Here is a 20505-nt window from a genome sequence, read left to right on the forward strand (position 1 = left end):
CGTAAAGGTTTAAACATATTTATTGGATTGCCAGAAGCTTCAGGTCAATGCTTAGTACTCGGTATCGTCGGTTCTATTTGACAACCAGGCTGCGAAAATCTTTGTTTTTGTTTGCATTAGGTACCTGTATTCAAAGAATATCTGTTATGTTTGTTATTTAAACCTTAAATTATATATTATAGTTCTTAGAGTAAAAATTGTATGTGACTGAGTGCGTCAACTCCTACTGGTCCCGACAGAATATCAGCGCTGTGACAGCATTGTCGCAGCACATGCTGAGTCGGCGCCTTTTCGCGGCTGTGCCGTGACAACTTAATTTATATGTAACAATTTGAATCGTTTGTTTTTGTACAATTGTCATGGCATGTTTCTGAATAAAGTTTTTTATCTATCTATCTATCAATTCTTCGAGCTATGTCGGTAACCTTAGTTCTACTGCGGATGTCATCATTTCTGATTCTATCCCGCAGAGAAACCCCAAGCGTAGCCCTCTCCATAGCCCTCTGACTGATTTTAAGCTTCCGTATGAGGCCCATCGTTAGCGCCCACGTCTCAGATCCGTACCTAGGTCATCACTGGCAGCACACACTGGTCAAAGATTTTTGACTTCAAACATAGCGGTTATTTTGGACGAAAAGACACTGTTCATGGGAACATAAATTAAAAGTTTTTTATCTTGAAAACTGGGTTTTATTAATTAATTCACAATTTTTTACAGAGCGTCGTGTGCTTGATGGTTGAGAGAAGTAAGAGAGCGCGAACGAATGAATGATTCACAGAGTAAGGAAAATAGACAATATAGGGTAGACCGGGGACAATTGAAACACGTTATGATTGAAACATCTCAATTTTCTCGAATACTGTAGTACCTACGAACGGTACGCGGCGCTTGAACGTGGCTCGGACTGGTCGGAATCTGTCTTCAGTAGCGCGCGCGCCGGCGAGCGACATAGTCGTGTTGGGGGTCCTTTTTCGATTTTCGGACTCAAAAGTAAGTATTTACATCGTCTTTCCTTTTGTTATATCTAAAAAATCTTCTTTATTTGTGTATATACTTAAATGGTGTCTTATTCTGTAGTTATTAATTAGTATTTATATTTAATTTGACTAGTAAAAATGACGATGTAAGTTACTTAATTTTGACCTTGAAGTAGAAAGTGTCGAATGGGTACATTTGAAACAACTGGTCTGGTGACGGTTGAAACGTTTCAATCGTCCTGTTGCTTCAAACGTCCCCAACTTTACTTTACATATTTACTACCAGCTTTTATTACCCGACTGGGGGAAGCAAAAAGAAGGGTAGTCTGGTTAAGTCTAGGTATGTAAGTATGTATGTATGTCAATATATATGCATGTATATATGTGACCGAAAATCAGATGTTCTAAAAATCGTCTGAGCAAACCCCTAATGGTTTTAAAAGACCTATCCAACGATATCCCACACTATAGGGTTAGATGAGAAAAAAAATCACCCCCATTACGTCTATGGGAGGTAACCTAAAAAATTTTTTTTTTTAATTTTTAATTGTCACTATTTTGTCGGCATAGTTTATCTATATATCCTTGCAAAATTACAGCTTTCTAGCATTGATAGTCCCTGAGCAAAACCGCGGACGGACAGACAGACAGACAGACAGACATGGGGAAACTAAGGGTTCCGTTTCTGCCATTTTGGCTCCGGAACCCTAAAAAAGGATGAATAAATATCTAAAATGACGTTATTTTGAAATGTTGTAGAACTCTTTCGGTCTAATTAATTTCTCACTTTTATCAAGGTGGTTAAACTGAAAGTTATGATTGAAACATTGTGATGATTGAAACAGTTGTTTTTGTATGACAATAACTTTTTGTTGTTTAAGATACTATTTTGCAATTATAATGTTATATCAAAGTAGAAATATATTTATCGTCAAAAGTATTATAACATAAGATGGTTAAAATAACTGAAGGGAACTTAGACATAAAAATATTGGTGATTACATGAACCAAATGTTTATTATAGTATAACTTAAAAAAAACACATTTTATGTTAACAAATGATTAACGATCTCACTAATTACGTTTAATAGTAGTAAAAACTGTAGAGGCTGAATAAAGATATTTCCTTGTTTTGATATTATATTAGTGTTTCAATTGTCCCTACACACTGGTTCAATCGTCCTTAGTACTAGGTCAATTGAACCACTCTGCCCCGTCCTCTTTATGCACTTATTTTAGGTTTCCTATATGAGCTGGAGCCTTATTGTGTGTTTTAATTAGGAGCCTGATAGTCTATCTTTAGACAAATACCAGTAACATCTTTGTAAATACAATAGATATTTAATTACACCAGGCTAAGTGAAAATTGTTTCAACTGTCCCCGGTCTACCCTAGAGCTTTAAGCCATGTTCAGACTCTTGAACATATTCCCGGGAAAGGAAGTACTATTTAATTTACAATCAGTAGAAGCAACTACTTAACTATGCTTACAATATAACAGACCCTTTTTTACTTTAAGTAGTTACACATTGTACTTACAAAATTGTAATTAGACATTGGTTGTCAATAACCACTAATGAACTGGTTTATCTTAGCTTAGGGTTATTTTTACTACATTATGGCAAGGCAAGTTATTTAAACTAATTTAGAATAAAGTTATATTATATGTTAGGTATATGTCGCTACATAGGTAAGACCTAAGACATGAAATAAAAATGTTAAGTGAGTATTATTTAAACTATTTGGTATTTAGGTACATTGATGAGATCATTATTTAAGCGTCTTACATTAGTGGTAACATTAGAATACCTTGAATTGCACAAATTTATTAATAATTTTAATTACTTATGTAGGTATATAAGATATTATCCAATAAGGTACAGCGCGACTTAGTCTATTGGTAATACACATAGTTTATTTATGGACCGGCGGGTTATACCCGTGGCGGTCTTCAACTCAGCGACCCTCACCTTCTGATCTTGTCCTCGAAATACCTTAATGACTCGAGCCATAGGCCATTGCAGGGGAGGCACATTGTCACCTTTGAGCAATACAAGGCTACCTTCTTCAATGTCTTGTAACGTTTTGTGCCATTTTGGCCGACTATTTAGGTGAGAAAGGTATTGCTTGTGCCACGCATGCCAAAAATGCTGTTTAATTTGCGTACAGCGCCGCCAGAATTTGAGTCTATTAGAAGGAATTTCGGCGAGGTCTGCCTCAGGTATACAAGTGATTGGCCTGCCAATTAAAAAATGCCCCGGTGTTAGGGTTGACAGATCTGTGGGGTCCCTCGACAATGGGGTCAGTGGCCTCGAATTGAGGACACCTTCAATTTCTATCAAAATTGTATTTAACTCTTCGTACGTGAAAATATTGGCTCCAACGACCCTTTTAAAATGGTATTTGAAGCTTTTTACGGCCGATTCCCACAGGCCCCCGAATGTGGGGCTATAGCTGGGTATGAATTTAAAAACAATGCCCTTATCAGCAGCAACCTTGGCTACAGAATTTTGATGACAATCTTTTTTGTTAAGTAAATACAATTCGTGAAGCGTGTTATTTGCTCCCTTAAAGGATTGGCCATTGTCACAATGTATTACTTGTGGCACACCTCGCCTGGCAATGAACCTTTTTAAGGCGGCCAGGAAAGTCTGAGTGGTCATGTCGGACACAAGCTCTAAATTGATGGCCTTTGTGGCAAAACAAACAAAGACTAACGTGTACCCTTTGGTGACAATGGACCTCCGCAGGCTCGACTGCTTGACCTGGAATGGACCACAGTAGTCCACTCCAACCTTGGAGAAGGGATGGCTCTCGGTGACTCGATCAGAAGGCAGGGATCCCATGAGCTGGCTGGCACCTTGGGCCTTGAATCTGTAACATTTAACACATTTGCTTAGGACTCTTTTCACTTCACGAGAGACACCGATAATCCAATATTTCAACCCTAGGTTGCTAACAGTTAAGGCCAAGCCAGAGTGAAGTAGAGCAATATGTTCATTTCTTATAATTAATTGAGTGACATGGCACTTACTTGGCAATATAATTGGGTGTTTTTGGGAGTACGGTATTGGCGCGTTTTGTAAACGACCACCAACTCTTAGTAAGCAGTTATCGTCCATAAAGGGGCTTAAAGTTTTTAAATTAGATTTTAAGTCCTTATTCTCCTTAATACGGCTAATATCTTCAGCAAAATATTTTAATTGAATTTGTGAAATTACTGAATTGGATGAATTTATTAACTCATCGGCAGTTAGATATCCAGACCGTTTTACATTATTTTTACAATTGTAGATGAATCGTTTTACCCAAGCTACAACTCTCATGAGTTGGCCAAATGATGAGAATTTGTTAAAGATTTCCTCACTTGCACAACACTCATCTGACTGCTTGTCTGCACCTGCATTTAACATGCATGTGACATGGGCACATGTAGGCATGATAAGTGGGCTGTAATCTGCGTGTCTAAGGTGATCTGGACCATTGAACCATAGGTTATTAGAAAGGAGTTGCTGTGGATCACAGCCACGTGACAGACAGTCAGCTGGGTTTTGTGGGCCAGAAATATGACACCATTGACAATCATTTGTGAGTTCGTTGATCGTGTTGACTCTGTTTTTAACAAATGCTGGCAAGTTTGTTCTGGCTGACGTTAACCAGCAGAGAGTGACTTGGGAATCTGAGAATAGGTAATTTTTATCCACTTTAATGGCGCCAAATATGGAGGCCACTTTGGAATATAGTTGTGCGAGCAATACTGCTGCGTTTAACTCCAGCTTTGGTATGGTAAGGCGAGTTTTTATTGGGGCAACTCTAGATTTGGCACACAATAGAGTGAATTTTGCCGTACCGCTTTTGATTACCTTTACATATATAACGGCGCCAATGGCACCGGCAGAAGCGTCACAGAAACCGAAAATTTCAACATTGTTTGCGTTGTGGATATCAAGATCTCGATTTACGCATATTACAGGCATGCTGTTTAGACATTGATAAAATTTCAACCAATCCTTTAAAAATTCTTGAGGTAATGGACTATCCCATTCCAGGTTGTCCAACCACAGCCTCTGCATGAACTGCTTAGCCTTCAGTATGACGGGTGCTGCTAGGCCGAGTGGGTCAAAGAAGGAACTGATAAAGCTAAGCACACTGCGTTTGTTCCACTTGGTGGGCTCACTGGTAGGACGAGTGATCTTAAATTGGTCATTGCTAATGTCATATGAAACACCTAGTGCCTTCATGGATAGATTTTGCTGAGCCAATTCCCGTTCATTAAAGTGTTGTTTGTCAGCTGGTATGTCTGCTAACAAGGCGGGATGATTGGCTGCCCATTTATGTAGTTGAAAACTGGCTATATTCAATAAGCTAATGAACTCGTCCCTTACCTGCAATGCGTCTTCAATGGTGTTAGCTCCAAACAAGCTGTCATCGACATACATACTTGTTCGGATCACCCTGGCAGCATTGGGCATCGCTGCAGCATATCTTTCAGCAAGCTCCTGCAGACATTGTGTTGCGAGGTAGCTGGAGTTCTTGAGCCCATAGGTGACCGTCTGTAATTGTAAAATCTTATTAGTTCCATCCTCATCGGTCCACAGTATGTTTTGCAATTTCCTAAAGGCGGGGTCTATATTGATAGCCCTATACATATGTTTAATGTCAGCCAATAGAACATACTTATGGGTCCTGAACAGCACTAAAATATTAAATAAATCATTTTGATTATTAGGTCCATTAAGCAGCATGTCATTTAGACTGTTATGATTTGAGCTAGCTCTTGTATTGCCATTGAAGACAACTCTCAAACGAGTAGTTTTCTTGTCATTCCTTATGACAGGATGATGAAGCATGAAGTAGCAGCTATGAATATTTTCTTTGTTTAAGTTGAGTATTTTGGCATGACCTAGTGCAACATACTCGTTAATGAAGTCAAAATAGCCCTGCTTCAACCCTTTGTCTTTTGCAAACCGTTTTTGTAAGCCTTGTAAGGACTTAGAGGCGACAAAATATGTGCTACCTAGATTAGCTTGATCAGGGGGGCATTGGAGGGGCAGGGGGACTTGAAATTTGCCATTGACCAACTGTACCGATGCTCTGAATTCGGCTTCGCAGGAAACCTGCTTTGCTGTAACCTCCACTTTCGTTCCAGGGACCATTTCAGTCTCCCAAAACTTTTGAAGGAGGTGATCAACACTATCATCATCGTTAGAAATAATTGCATGCAAGGTTACAGGATGGCTGTTAAACTGTGGCTCATTACCTTGTATCTCACCCGACAATATTGAACCAAACTCAGTATCCATCACATATAAATCACTATTTTGAAGTTTGGTTTTGTTGGGCAACAATATTTTAAAAAATATGTCAGCTGAAAGCAAAAATGCAATTTCGCCCGGAGTGTCAAATTCATCATCTGCGAGCTTCGTGAACTCTGGTATGGTTACATTTTGCATGTTCACCTTGTGCTGAGGTAAGTTTGTTGTTATGTGGTCAACTATTGAGCAGGTCACTTGACATTTGAAGTCAGTTTGAAGTGACATGAAATTGACATTGACAGACTTGGAAGTAGATTTTGTTTGCTTGCCCAAGGCTGTGATGTTCAAAATATTATTGAAAGGTTTCAATTTTAAGGAATTGGCAAGTGCTGTTGTCACAAATGATACCTGACTGCCGCTGTCTACGAGCCCCTTGGCTATTGTGTATGACTTGCCATCCTGACTAAGAATTTTGGCCTTGATGGTGGGCAGTAGTACAGTGCTTGTGAAGCTATTGCTGTGCATGGAAACCTTTGGTTCGTCTATACCATGTAATACAGAATTATGCATTTTGCTTTTGCATTGTTCACATTTGAAGTGAAATTGACACTTATTTTTGTGTGGATTTAAACATAATTTGCACAAGCTATTTGTTGACACAAATTCAGCCCTTTCCCCAATGGGCAAGGCTTGGAATTTGTCACATTTGAATAATTTGTGAGTCGAGGCATTGCAAAATTTACAAGACGGCCCTGGTGCCGCAGTTTTGCTTGCAAAATTAGTGACCTTAATTTTATTAAAATTTGAATGGCTCTTACCTTCACTCTGCTGGCTCACTTCGAAGCTACAGGCTCTTCTCTCCAAGAAGGTGAAGAAGTCCTCTAGTGTGGGCAGCTCCTTTGTGACACGCTCACTGTGGTATGCACGGCAAGTGTATTGGTCGACCTTCCTAAGCAAAATGGGCAAAAGTAACATGTCCCAATGTTTGGGGGATTCTCCTAATGTTTCCAGTGCAGCTAAGTGTTGACGAGAGTTTGACACTAGTTCTCGTAAATTGCTAGATGCACCCTTCGAAATTGTGGGAAAGTCGAGCAATGCCTGAACGTGGTTTGTTATTACTAGGAATTTATTGTCATACCGATTGCCAAGCAGTTCAAGGGATTTGGGGTATGAATCCCCGGTAATAGGTAGTCCTTCAATTAAGGACAGTGGTTCGCCTTTTAGAAATTTTCTTAGGTAAAATAATTTTTGGATAGGAGCTAACCTGGTGTTACTATCGATAATTGCGCTAAACAATTCTATAAAGGTATTGTATTTAGTGAAATCCTTGCCATCGAAGACTGGTATGTCCATATCCGGTAATTTTATTGCTGAAGACCCGCCACACGCCACCGGCTCTTGAGTATGGAGCAGCTTGCGTAGGTTCGCCGTAATTGCCAGGCATCTGTCCTCAAAGTCGTCATTGTTGAAGTCTGTGTCGGCGCTTTCTTCGTTGAGCAGGTGGAGTTGCAATGACAGTTCTTTGTGGCTCACTAAGACACCAGCCAGCTGCTGTAGGCGCGTGTTGATGGCTTCTTTGTCTAAAGATCCTTCTTGTTGGTTCCGTAAAAAGTTTTCCGCTTTTGTTAATGAGCCTTTGCACTGGGCTATCTGGGCTTTTAACCTTCTCTCGTCTGGGGAGATGGTTGCCGATTTAGTTTCTTCGTTTACCATCTTGAAAACAATAATCCGCTTGATTGTTTATTATGATCGAAGTTTTGTGGTTAAACCGGTGACAGATATGCCAATGTCAGTTGTCAATGTGACGGACGTCAATAGCAGACTTGAAAGTGGAGCGAACGAACAAAACCGAGCGGTTATTCCGCTCTCCTTCGCACTCGTACTCTTACGAACAGCCTTCTCTGTCGTGACTGAACGTGAATGAAGATAGCCGACGAGTTGGCGGAATTCTCGGAATTTGAGAAAAAATATGGCGGCCGTTCGGTTTTGAATTCTTGGAACTGCACTTGAGAAAGTCTATGTATTGATGGATGAAATATGATGAATCGTATTGTTTTGACGACTGATTAATTTCATGCGCGTTTCCGATATTCCGTTCGCGTAGCCCGATGAGAGTTTGCCGGCACACGCGGTCACTGCACTGCACTGCACTTTGGCGAAATTGAGCGAAGTTTTTACGGGAACTATTATTATTGCTTTTGTTTCGGCACCATTATGTTCATGGGAACATAAATTAAAAGTTTTTTATCTTGAAAACTGGGTTTTATTAATTAATTCACAATTTTTTACAGAGCGTCGTGTGCTTGATGGTTGAGAGAAAAAGTAAGAGAGCGAGAACGAATGAATGATTCACAGAGTAAGGAAAATAGACAATATAGAGCTTTAAGCCATGTTCAGACTCTTGAACAGACACTGCAAAGCTTCCCGGACGCCGCCCAGCCGAGTCGGATTCGACGAGTGATCTCTGTCTCGAAGTTGGACGTACCTAACTGGACCGTTTGTCCCTCAATTTTATGCCTCGAATGAAATTTTAACTTTGTGAATTAACCATTAAAAGCAAAAAATACCAATTTTTTTATTCTTGTGAAACAGTATTTGTACTTTTATTTCAAAGTTGTTTTACACTATTATTTCATGTTAAAGCGGCAAAAGGTCGAAAATATATCACGCCGTTACACTAATGTTCAAATAGGAATTCTTTTTGAAGTTTTTGTTAATTCTATATTAACCTAACCTTTATTGGCCGCAGTAAGATTCTGGCGTTTTGCCGGCCGCTGCCACGGCACGCTCGCTTCGCTCGCTCGGCTCGCGCTGTGTTGTGGTCACAGTTCTGACCTAACCCTACCTACTAATGTAGCTGCTGTTCTGTACTGACGTTTTGCCTGCTGCTGTTACAGCACGCTTACTTTACTGACCTTACATTAACCTTAACCCATTCTTATGGTAGTTGTTAGTTCCATTAACTATATCATTACGCCATGTTAAAGTCAGGGGTATTTAAAATTCCGTGTAAATACAATAATAGTCCAAACTAGTATTTTGCTATGCCATTATGCCGTATAAAAATCAGCGATACTAATGTTCTGCTATTTAATATTCTGAGAAATGACTATTATTCGAACTGATTATGCAAAGTTATGATTATGCAAAAGTATCATTCGGCTAAAAAAAAAATATGAGATACCTGTTTTGCTCGACTGTTGTTTTTATCGATATTATGGAAGATGTAGGGAACCCATGGCACAAATGTGCCAACATGTAGAACGTGACTTCTTCAACTTTTAGAATCGTGATATCTCAGGAATGGTATTCTTAGAAAAAAAAATATAAAGACCATTTTTGTAGATAATTTTAGGATCTATAATTTTTGCCTCGGCGACTTTTTGATAAAACTAACCATTTTCGAAAAAAAAAATAACCTCAAATTTTGAACTTTGACCCCGATTAACTTTTTGCATATTATATGGGATCAATCGGGACTTTTGACACTTTATTCCTAATGGTGTACCCAAGGTCTCCACCAGAATTCGGCTTTGCCGGAATTTATCTAAATTGAAATGTCTATAATTGACCGGAGAAGACGTTGCTCACGTAATTTCGTATGTCAAGGTGTTTCGGCAGAAACGGCCTTGGCAGGCTTATATATTCCGGAAATGAGGGTTCATACCTACCGACTGGAATTGGTTTCATGCTGGTATCAGATGGGTATATTTAGGGGTCCTGATGGTCACGTTTGAGAGCTTCTGCCAATCATTTCCGGCAAATAAAATACTGACATATTTCGCTTTTCTGTATCTACCAGTAAATTTCTAACTGGTGCCATGACTTTTATTTTAGTATCAGATGGGTTAAATAACACACTTTTGGCAAGTTCTGCCGTGGCAGACTATCAAATTCGGACTTAGCATCACTTTTATGGGAAACCATTGTGCATTTCATCGCGGTATCAAGTACGAGTATGAAGGTAAATTTTGCAGTCCGCTCTCCAACTATTGTCATTTGAACTTCGCCATCCTTCTGCCAATGCCAAACATTTTACTGTTTCTGAGCCATAAATTGGTATTTCTGGCCTTCTTTGTAACCCGGACCAGTTTTCAGTCCATTGCTGTTTAGGCGACTCTAATCTTTTCAGCCTCAACTTTTGTTGTTACCCAAGAATCACCTAGAAACGAAAAGAAAAGGTACCTACCCACCCAAGTAAAAGAAAGATTTATAATGATTTGTTTATTTATATTCGAGATAACATACATCTAGCACACATTTCATACAGAAAAATATATACCGCGATAACATTCAAATAGGTCAATAGTAATTATAATGTTAATATTAGTTACATTAGTTACTTGAACTATTTACATTGCTACGATGAACTATGGCATTATGCATCCGATAAATGTTGGCTAGATATTTATTAACTATTATATTACATTGTGTTGGCCTGTCTACTCTCTTAATTATTTGATCGCAAATTGAATTTTGGTACTACGAGTTTTTCACAAATAAATGCTAAGCGTTCTGTACAGTTATGATCATCGAGTAAGCCATTTCTCATCACAGATCCGCATTTTTTATTGTTGCCCATATTATTTGGCTCACCATCGCTAAACGTTTTAAATCCAGCTTCAGTCAAGGATTGACCTGTAAAATTTAAATACAGTTTGGTATATGTCACTTATTCACAGCTATTTACACATGCGCTGCGATGCTAATTCTTTGCAAAAAAACCATACGTGTTAACTTGCAATTAAAAACCTATACAAAACTTCTGCCTTCTGTATACCTAATAATAAAAATTAATTGAATGTTTGCGCATCACTTCAGAACGACTGCACCTATTTGGTGAGTTTTTTTTGTGTAAGTAATTCTCAGGAAACGGTATGAAAGAAAATGTTTGAAAATTAAAAATGTAAAAGTTCAAAATCGGATTTAAAAAATCTTTATACAAAAACTGAGTGAGTTAGTGAGACAAAAGGTGCCTGCAAGGTAAGACCGAGGCCGCACTACGGCTAAACTGCCGCGGTTTTTAATCGCGACACTTTTTTGTATACAAGTAAACTTAAAACCGGTGCGGCCGCTTGCATTAGTTTACTTGGTTCCCAAAGTCACGCGGTTAAGAACCGCGGCGGTTTGGCAGTAGTGCGGCCTCGGCCTAAATTAAGTTATTTTCGTCATTACACACATACACATTACACAGTCACAGTCAGGTACTAATGACGAAAATAACTTAATTTAGGCCGAGGCCTATATATATATATATATATATATATATATATATATATATACTGTGTTAGTACCTTAATCCGTGCAAAGCCATTAATAATAATCATTTATTTCAAACATAATCAGTTCATAATTGTCTTATTACCTGCGTTAGTGCCATAAGATTAAAATTAAAACCAAGATCAAATAGAACATAATCAAGAACTGAATGCAATTTAATCATCATCAACATTATCAGCCGTAGGACGTAGTACTTCAGTTGAAAGCGGCCTGCATCCACCGTGAACCCGCGGCTTTCTTTGTGCTATTCTATGTCTAGCTCGTTGGTGGACGTCCTACGCTGCGCTTGCCGATCCACGGACTCTATTCGAGAACTTTTCGGCCCCAACAGCCATCTGTGCAATAACACTAATGCAATACCTACCATCAATTGTAACAAACGACTCTTGACTATCAACCGATCTTCTGAAGCCAATGCTTGCGGATCCCTTAAAGAAATCACCAGGAATGTCTTGTGGTGGGTTTTGAGCAAACAGTTCTTTTAGAACCTGTGATTCCGCTTCGCTGTTGATAATGGCCAGGTTAGCACCTTCCGCCTGACACGTTTTATATGCATCAGGCCAAAAGAGTCCCTCCTTATGGAACTTGTAGCAACTTGTAGTTATATTTGATAGAACGTAATCTGAAAACAATTATTTTTTCACATCAGCAACAGGCAGGTGACTTAAATGGACACAAAGTTTGATAATAGAGTAATTAGTACAGAATATCGGAGCTAGTGTTGTGTACGTAACGTGGACAAGTGAAAGACACCGTAGTTTGTAGCACATTGATTTATTAGTCAAAGCGTTCCTTCTTTTTATTATACTAAGCACTAGTTACCCACATACACAACATCTCATCCCTCTCATTCTGACAATACAAGGACTAACTAACTTTAAACACTCATACAAAAGAAAGGATTATAATTAACTCTAGGGATCGGTCGTAACAATTTTCCAGACACACATCTCGGGCTTGAATCTCGTATCGGCTCTGCAATACGCTCGGTTGAGTTCTTATCTTTAGCTTCGACGAAATCATCGTGATCACTGATAGTGATGGCTGCTGCTGCTTTGGCCTGTGAACCGTTTTGCTCACTTATGGTGGTTGTCACGTCCCCGCTTTCACTCCTCTCCTTTCTGAGGGAGGACTGAACTCAGTTCGGCGACGGAGGACGCAGGTTGTGAAAATGCACCTTCTGCTGCGGTCGACGCATAATTTGATGTAGTAACTTCGTTTTTAACGTTCGAGTTGTGGCTGACAATGTTTGTGCTGTTGTTGTCCGATACATTCCAATGAATAAGCTGTTTTTTTGTTTTTTGACTTTGGTAAGTGTAACGAAGTCTTTGATAAGATAAGTAGTTTTGCATAATCTTCTTATAACTGCACCTCTGGTCCAAGTGAAGCGTTTGTAAAGTTTTTTTTTTAAATAACACATTGTCCCCTGGCGAGAAACTGTGTGTTTTTACCACCATAAGCTTAAGTTTGTAAATAAATACTGTTTTTGGTTTACAAGTTTAGCAAGAGTTATAGATGAGATAATAGAGATCTCTTATGAGCTACGTTTGAACTTACCACTATTATCGTCCTCCGGGTAACTACACGAGTGAGCATTCGCTAAGGGTTTTTCACAAATGAACGTTACACGTTCATGACAGTTGTGGTCATTTAGTAAACCAGTTCTCCACATGGACCCACATAATTCATTGTTGCCAACATTATTTGGCTCACCTGCGTTAAACTCACTAAATCCAGCTTCAGCCAAGGATTGACCTAGTAAATTTAAATATTGTTACCATAATTTATTGAATCAATCGTTACTTTGCGTAGTTCAACATCAATTATCTAAAAGTAATTACTTTGCTCACCCGTGACAAATCAGTTTTCACCTCAGCAGCTCAAACAGGCAGGATTTGCTATGAAAAATCAGCGAGCAAAATCGCATTTTGTTCACTCCGTGAGACAAAGTAGCTTTTTAATAAAAAAAAATTAAATGCTGAGGACAGTGCTGGGTCCACTCCATGTCCACTCACTGAATTCCAATTATGTGAACTTGACTTTGATTTGTCACTTTCACTTCAATATGAAAAAAGCGAGAGATAGGATCAAATCGATACTAAGTTTGATTTTTAAATTCTGTAGGCCTTAAAAGAAACAAATAAACGTTCGCATACACATATAACCGCAAAATTACAAACGTCTGTTATATTAAGTATATAGTGCATTACTAGAGGGATTTAGTTTAGCTCTTATTGTTCGAAGCTTGTAGGTACGGTGCTTTTCTAAAATATAAACTAAAAAACTACAAAGATAAATTAGCAAACAAAACGAGCATAAATGAACGAATATCTCGCTCAATTTTACTTTTTTCTATTTATTTATTTTTACTTTTTAATTAAGTAAGAAGCTTGTAACCTAAAATAAAAAGTACTGTGTTGATCAAATATTTGTCAAATTGAATAAATTCGCAAGTAATCTATTTATATTAATGTTTTAAATAATATAAATCCTAATAAAATCATACTTAATGGTTTATTTTTATAAAAAAATTATACGTTTATTGTTCCACCTTTTTAATGACCCAAAGATGAGGTTTTTTGCAGTTTTAAAAAATATGATTTTACTAGTTTGAGTTTTGTTTCGTACCTACTGGATTGGATACCTTTTCGTTCCATATTCAAAACATGTCTACTTACCGGAGACTTGATCATTGTCGTGACTTTTAATAGATGTAATGGCGACTGTATGAATCATTTTGGAGAAATAGTTTTAAATATGATTAATATAATAAAATATAATAATTACTATATTTGTTTCTAAACAATCGGATTATACTTTAAAGTTTTTGATATTTTTTATCTTATAAATATATATGTGGTTTTATTTTAACCTTTAAATTAAATGTTCTCGCTGCTCAGGTGAAAAGTTGTATGTGTCACACGAGACCAAGTTTTTTTTCATCTCGTGTGTTTGAATCCCTAGCTGATCTCAGGATTCTACCTAGGACCTAGATTCACTCGCTATCGCTCGTAATTCAATTGTAGCATCCTTCGCTTACTCGGGATTTAAAAACAAAACTCGCACCAATGAACGACTTTGCTCTCTTGTTGCACAAATAACTATTTATCAATTTTGAGCAACTTGTCGCAGGTGAGCAAAGTAATTGTTTTTGGATTTACTTTTATAACACTTAAGTATTCAAGGGACAAACAGTATTCCTAATTTCTCGAAAGTATGCGCAGTATAAGCGCCTGCGCATGGCATCCTACCAGAGTTTCAAAGCCAACGCGTTAACATGAACTATGGAAAACATTGCAGTAGTGTAGAGTTATGTAAATATCGTGAAACATTTAAACCATCATTGTTACTATTTATACCTATGATAAAAATTGAATTATGTTCGTTTCTGACTAATTTCTAATTTACTCCCCAATAGTGTCCCTGACGTCATAAATTCGTTTATTTACACGTCCTTCTTTAGCTATTGACTTACATGTGTACCAAATTTCAACTTTATTGGTCCAGAAGTTCGGAGCGAATTATTTATGGCCGATAGACACACGAGTGATCCCATGTACTCGTAGGTTCCATTTTTACCAGACTACGGCAGAGCCAAAAGGAAGAGTACCTAATGATTTTAGCAGTCTATGTACTCGTATGTTTGTATTAACGTATGTTCCACCGTTGTATCTAGACTATTCATCCGATTCAATCGATTCGTTATTTCTTTTGAAGTACGGAACTCAAAAACTTATGTAAGTACGCTTTAAAAATATAGTGCAGCATAGGACGCCCGCCAAGGAGATGGAAGGATGATCGGGCAAAGCCGCGTCCATAGTGGATGCAGGACACTTCCAATCGTAGCATTTAGTATATGGGGGAGGCCTATGTCCAACAGTGGACGCCCTACGGCTGATATGAGGATGATGATGTGACGATGAATAAAAGTATTACACTAATGCATTAGGTACTTGCCATGAATTGTAACAAACGATTCATGATCATTATCAGATCTTCTGAAGCCAATGCTTGCGGAATCCTTATTAAAATGACCAGGAATATGTTGACGTGGGTGTTGAGCGAACAGTTCCTTTAAGAACTGTGATTCATCTTCGCTGTTGATGATGGCCAGGTAAGCGTCTTCTGCCAGACAAGTTCTGAAGGCATTAGGCCAAAAGAGACCCTCCTTATGGAACTTATAGCAACTCAAAGTTTTATTATATAGAACGTAATCTGAAAACAATTTTTGTGTTAAACTTATCGTCATGTTACTTAATCTAGTGAAATAAACCACAATGCTTGTATTTACATACGTGTTAAATTTACTTAAACGTTTCGTGTAGGCCTTTGCTATGAATCTTGTCATGGTCTGGTCGTGTCCACGAGCGGCACAAAATGTCGAGATTAAAAGAAGGGCTTTAATCCTTTCTACTTGGGGGATAGCAATAATGTAAACTTTTGATTGATTCTAGTGTCAAGTCAATATGGTTTTTAACACAGAACACTCAAAATAATACCAGATAACAGTTATGCCTGAACTTACCACTACTTGTAGTTCCGTTTTGTGAGTAGCTACACTTATGAGCGTCCATCATTTCTGGCGATTTGTGACAAATAAAGGGATACACATTAGTGCACTTAACATCAGACAACCCTCCCGATGAATACATCACCAGGCAATCCTCTTCATTGTTAAGATTATCTGGTTCACCTTGCATCCATCCTACGTCGAGTTCTGATAGAGGGGTACCTATGGATAGTTTAGTTACATTGTACATGTAGTTTTAAGGTGGTTTTGCAGAAAAATTAAAGCCCCTGCTACTATTGCATAATGTCATAACATAACATTCATCCATCGGAACATCGGAACTGTCATCATCATAATCATCATTATCACCAGACGGAAGACGCCTACTGTTGAACAAAAGCCGCCCCCTTAAAACGCCACATTGAACGACAATTCGACACTGGTTGCTAGCAACTCTCATGAAGTCGTGAGTCCACCTTAGTGTAAGGCCTGCCAACGCCTTGTCTTCCGGTTCGTGGTCATTTCTCCCCCAACGGCTATCTGTTGTTAGAGCGATGTGACCACTTCAACTTGCATATTTTTCCAGCAACACCACTCACTAGGGGTATTGGAACAAAAAAGTTGGGCATAAACCCAAACAGTAGAGGTACAATAACCTGATACCGTTACAAAAAATAATAATTTTGCAACTTGGTCGCAGACGGTTTTTTTACATCTATTTTGAGTCCATCTGTACTGTTAGGAAGACTGTCTACAATACCTGTTATTGTCGTATAATCACCCTTCGAGAACGTGGCGTGGATCCCTGTATATACTTTGCTGATTTTTCTATCATTCATTATTGTCAACATAGCATCAAACATGTCTTTATTCTCGGGTGATGCTAAAATACCCCCTGCAGAGAAAAAAGTAATTAAATAATTATCTACCAGTCTGAAGTCGGTCGGTGCCTCAGCACGAGCCAACAGGAGTGGACCTATAGTTATCTACTTCACCTACGCACTTTATATTAGGCTTCCTTCCATCACTCCTGCTGGCTCGTGCTGACACCGACCGACTTCAGACTGGTAAAAAATTATTATCATGGTTTTTTAGTCGGTTCAATTTTTTTTTATAAAATTTTTATTTCACGCTTTTAAGTGTAAATAATCTAAGATACAATCGTTTAATATTAACTGCTCAACACCTTCTACGAAATATTGCTTTTTCCGATGCAGAGCCGTTCATTATTGAGGAGTGCTTCCCCACCGGTTTTACTATATGTATTACGAGGAGCATAAATTGTTTAGCAACTGTGTCAAAGTAATTAAACTTCAACCCGTGAAATACTTGTTATTGAGTAGTAACTCCGTTGTTCAACTGTGGTCCTCATCATCAGTTCCACTTCACCAAATGATGATTTTCAAGAGAAAATGCACGAGTTACTACTAAATATATCCAATTTACTATAGGTGTCCCTACAACATTTGAAGAGTTCCCTCGATTTCCTTAAGATCCAATCATCAGATCCTGAGTTGGTGCTTATTGGACCTAATTGAACACATTCCCAGACGAACGCAAAAAAAATAATAATGGAGTTCTGAGGTAACAAACATATAACCGAATTGATAACCTCCTTTTTAGAAGTCAGTTAAAAACTGAGAAATAGTGCTACTGGCCTAAAAGTAATTGTTTTAAAGTAGGAACCTTTTCATTTTTTCAATGTGCTTTGGTTTTTCCGGAAAGTTAAGGAAATCTTGATTTTTGGTTACTATCATTGAGTTTTTCCGCGTAGGTAATACGGTATTTGACAACTCCTGATTTTGCCATTAGATATACAGATAGTGTTTAGCGAGGCGAAAATTAAAATCGGTTGAAAATTGGATTTAGTGATTTTTTGAAAAATCTATATACCTGTCTCTTTCTCAAACGCTTTTCTTTATGCAGCTAGTATGGCGGTACTGGCGTGTGACGTCACATGCCAGTATGTCTTTCCCTGTCTAATCTTGAATTTCAAACCTGTGTAACTTTGTTATTTGTAAAGGTAGATTAAAAATTGTTTTTCTATTCGATAACAGGTATTGCGTAGTTGTAATTTATAAAACATGTGTATGTTGTATAAAATAGTCAAATACCGTATTGTCACATAGCACAGATAGTTCAGAATTCAATCTCCATACAAGTGTGCTCGAGCAACGCACACATAGACACTGCTCACGGACACGATATCTCGGCACGGTTGGGACCGGTGCGAGCGGGAGTGCCATGCGCTTGAGACACGCGTCTGTGAACTTTTTTGTGCAATAATGGCGCAACAAAAAAATAAGTTATTATAACTTTTCAGTGGACGGTTATTTAAATTCAACATTAAACGGTGAATTGACGTTTTTTAAACTACCAGTGGTTTCAGAGAGGTATAATAACTAAATTTTTCTAAGGTAAAATTCACGCCAACTTAAGTAAGTTGAAAACATGTTTTTTTGTTCGTGTAGATATTGTGTTGTCTTTGGTGTGATTTGATAGTTTCAGGTCTAAAACGGATAAGGCAATGAAAATTGTGTAACTAGGGTAATCCGTTTAGAAGTTATTAGGGATTTTCGATAGTGACAATTGACAAACGTAAAATTTTGTATGTTTCTGTTTTGTAAACTTTTGTATTGTAATAGTTGGCAGTTTTATTGTTTTGTTTTGTAGGATAAGTTTTTAGCTATTACGGGCTATAAGTACTGCAGGTTTGGTGTACCCCCCCCCCCCCGGTCACCCCTTTAATATTAACTGGCTTTTGCCCGCGGCTTAGCCCGCGTGGAATTCGGTTATTGCGCGCTGTTCCCTCGGGAACTGTGCATTTTTCCGGGATAAAAAGTAGCCTACGTCACTCTCTGGCCCATAAACTATCTCTATGCCAAAAATCACGTCGATTCGTCGCTCCGTTTCGACATGAAAGACGGACAAACACACACACACTTTCGCATTTATAATCTTCGCCAATGTCGAAATCGTCGCAAGATATTTTCTGTGACAAATTTGTAATATAACAATGACATTAAAATTTAAATATTTTAGTTGTTATTAATTTATATTTCCGTTCTTCCCGTTTCATTTTCAAGAATAAATCAAACAACTAGATACGAGTGCCACTACCACGATAGTTTTTTGTGCATAAGCCATAGTAGACAACCTTAGAGCGACCACCGAGCGTAGGTATGAAAAGTGAAGTAGGTACATACAGGAGATTGCCTTCTGAACTATCTGTGTTTTGTGGTATTGTTTATTTTCCTGTTACATACTTAAAATGGTACCAATTAAAAGTGAAAATCGTACTAAAACAAATAACGTCTACTTTTTACGACATAAAATGTTATGCGCAATAAGTTAAACGTACGAGTGCTCGTCACTGTCCCAATAGTTGGCATCTTTAATCTTATGTCATTAGCAATAGAGATGACAGCAGGGTGTCGTCTATTGGGCTTTAGCGTGTCGAGCACTCGGACCTTTACCTTACATAATTTAATGGTAACACGTGTATAATCACGATCAACGACGAACGATATCACGCGCATTGCTTGGTGCTTGGTACGAAAATAATAATATTGACTAGTTATTTAACACATACCTTCTAACCGACATCTGAATTGGGCGTCCTGCCAATTAGCAGGGATTCTGTGCACTTTTATGTAACGACCTACTGAAGGTACATGTTCATATGTATCTCTCGTACTCTCTGAAAGAAACCGTTGTCGATTTTAAGTTAATAATAATAATAATTTATTTTCAGACAATCATACATAAGTACAATTTATATTGTTTTGACTTAAAATATTATAATAGAACATGTAAAATCTGAAAAAGTGTATCAAATAAAGTGAAGGTGAAATGAGAATCAAAATTTAAATTAAAATGAAGTTAAAAAAAGTCTTGCGTGCAATAAAAAAAACTAAACGTAAAAAAAACATAGTCACCTGTCACAAAAACAAACAAGAGTAGTGAAAACAATGTATTAAACATGATTTTCTAATTTCCTTACAGACTTGCTTCAAGAACTATTGAATAATAACTAAGTACGTGGATGTTAAAACAGCATATTATATACCTTTGATAAAAGCATGTTTATCGGAATAGAACATACTAAACATAATATTATGAGAGATAGTATTAATTAACTTCACTCATTTAACCCTAAAACGTTTTAGGAACGAAATACTCTTAAGAAGTATTTCTTAACCACGGTCAAATATTTAGTCTATAATAAAGTATGATTTGCACAAATCGTTCTTCAAAAATTTAATATTTTTAAACACGCACTAACACAATTTTACAAGGGACCAAATTGTCAAAATGAAATGATTATACTAACAGAACTCATCTCTTGATCGCGTGACTTCGCAAAAGCTGAATTTTCAAGCAAACAGAAAAACGTATATACTTATAGAAACTGGTAATACGTGTTTTAATAAGGGGCAATAGCCGATAGAAAAAAGCTTTATGTCTACGCAATAAGAGCGA

General features: G+C 37.8%; 3 protein-coding genes across 5 annotated transcripts; all 3 read right to left on the reverse strand.

The window, feature by feature from the left end:
* Nucleotides 1-2867: 2867 nt before the first annotated feature.
* On the reverse strand, nt 2868-5450 carry LOC141430514 (uncharacterized). Its single transcript, XM_074091235.1, has one exon. It carries the CDS (start codon nt 5448-5450, stop codon nt 2868-2870), a length of 2583 nt encoding a protein of 860 aa, XP_073947336.1.
* On the reverse strand, nt 5381-8636 carry LOC141430556 (uncharacterized). The gene is made up of 2 exons (XM_074091306.1): nt 7052-8636; nt 5381-5531 (listed from the first exon to the last, which is right to left on the reverse strand). Exons 1-2 carry the CDS (start codon nt 7944-7946, stop codon nt 5467-5469), a joined length of 960 nt encoding a protein of 319 aa, XP_073947407.1. The 5' UTR covers nt 7947-8636; the 3' UTR covers nt 5381-5466.
* A 1806-nt stretch (nt 8637-10442) lies between these two features.
* Nucleotides 10443-20055, reverse strand: LOC141430569 (macrophage mannose receptor 1-like). 3 transcript variants are annotated; one of them, XM_074091340.1, is made up of 8 exons: nt 19962-20055; nt 19616-19723; nt 16805-16918; nt 16039-16245; nt 15471-15728; nt 13071-13268; nt 11878-12135; nt 10443-10871 (listed from the first exon to the last, which is right to left on the reverse strand). In XM_074091340.1, the coding sequence occupies exons 1-8, from the start codon at nt 20005-20007 to the stop codon at nt 10684-10686; spliced, it is 1377 nt and encodes a 458-aa protein (XP_073947441.1). In that variant the 5' UTR covers nt 20008-20055; the 3' UTR covers nt 10443-10683. The 3 variants fall into 3 exon arrangements, with proteins under 3 accessions (XP_073947441.1, XP_073947440.1, XP_073947442.1); XM_074091339.1 differs by having other exon boundaries at nt 16784-16918; XM_074091341.1 differs by lacking the exon at nt 13071-13268 and having other exon boundaries at nt 16784-16918.
* Between the last annotated feature and the right edge of the window lie 450 nt (nt 20056-20505).

This window comes from Choristoneura fumiferana, chromosome 8 (genome assembly GCF_025370935.1).
Source record: "Choristoneura fumiferana chromosome 8, NRCan_CFum_1, whole genome shotgun sequence".
In the NCBI taxonomy this organism is placed as follows: domain Eukaryota; kingdom Metazoa; phylum Arthropoda; class Insecta; order Lepidoptera; family Tortricidae; genus Choristoneura; species Choristoneura fumiferana.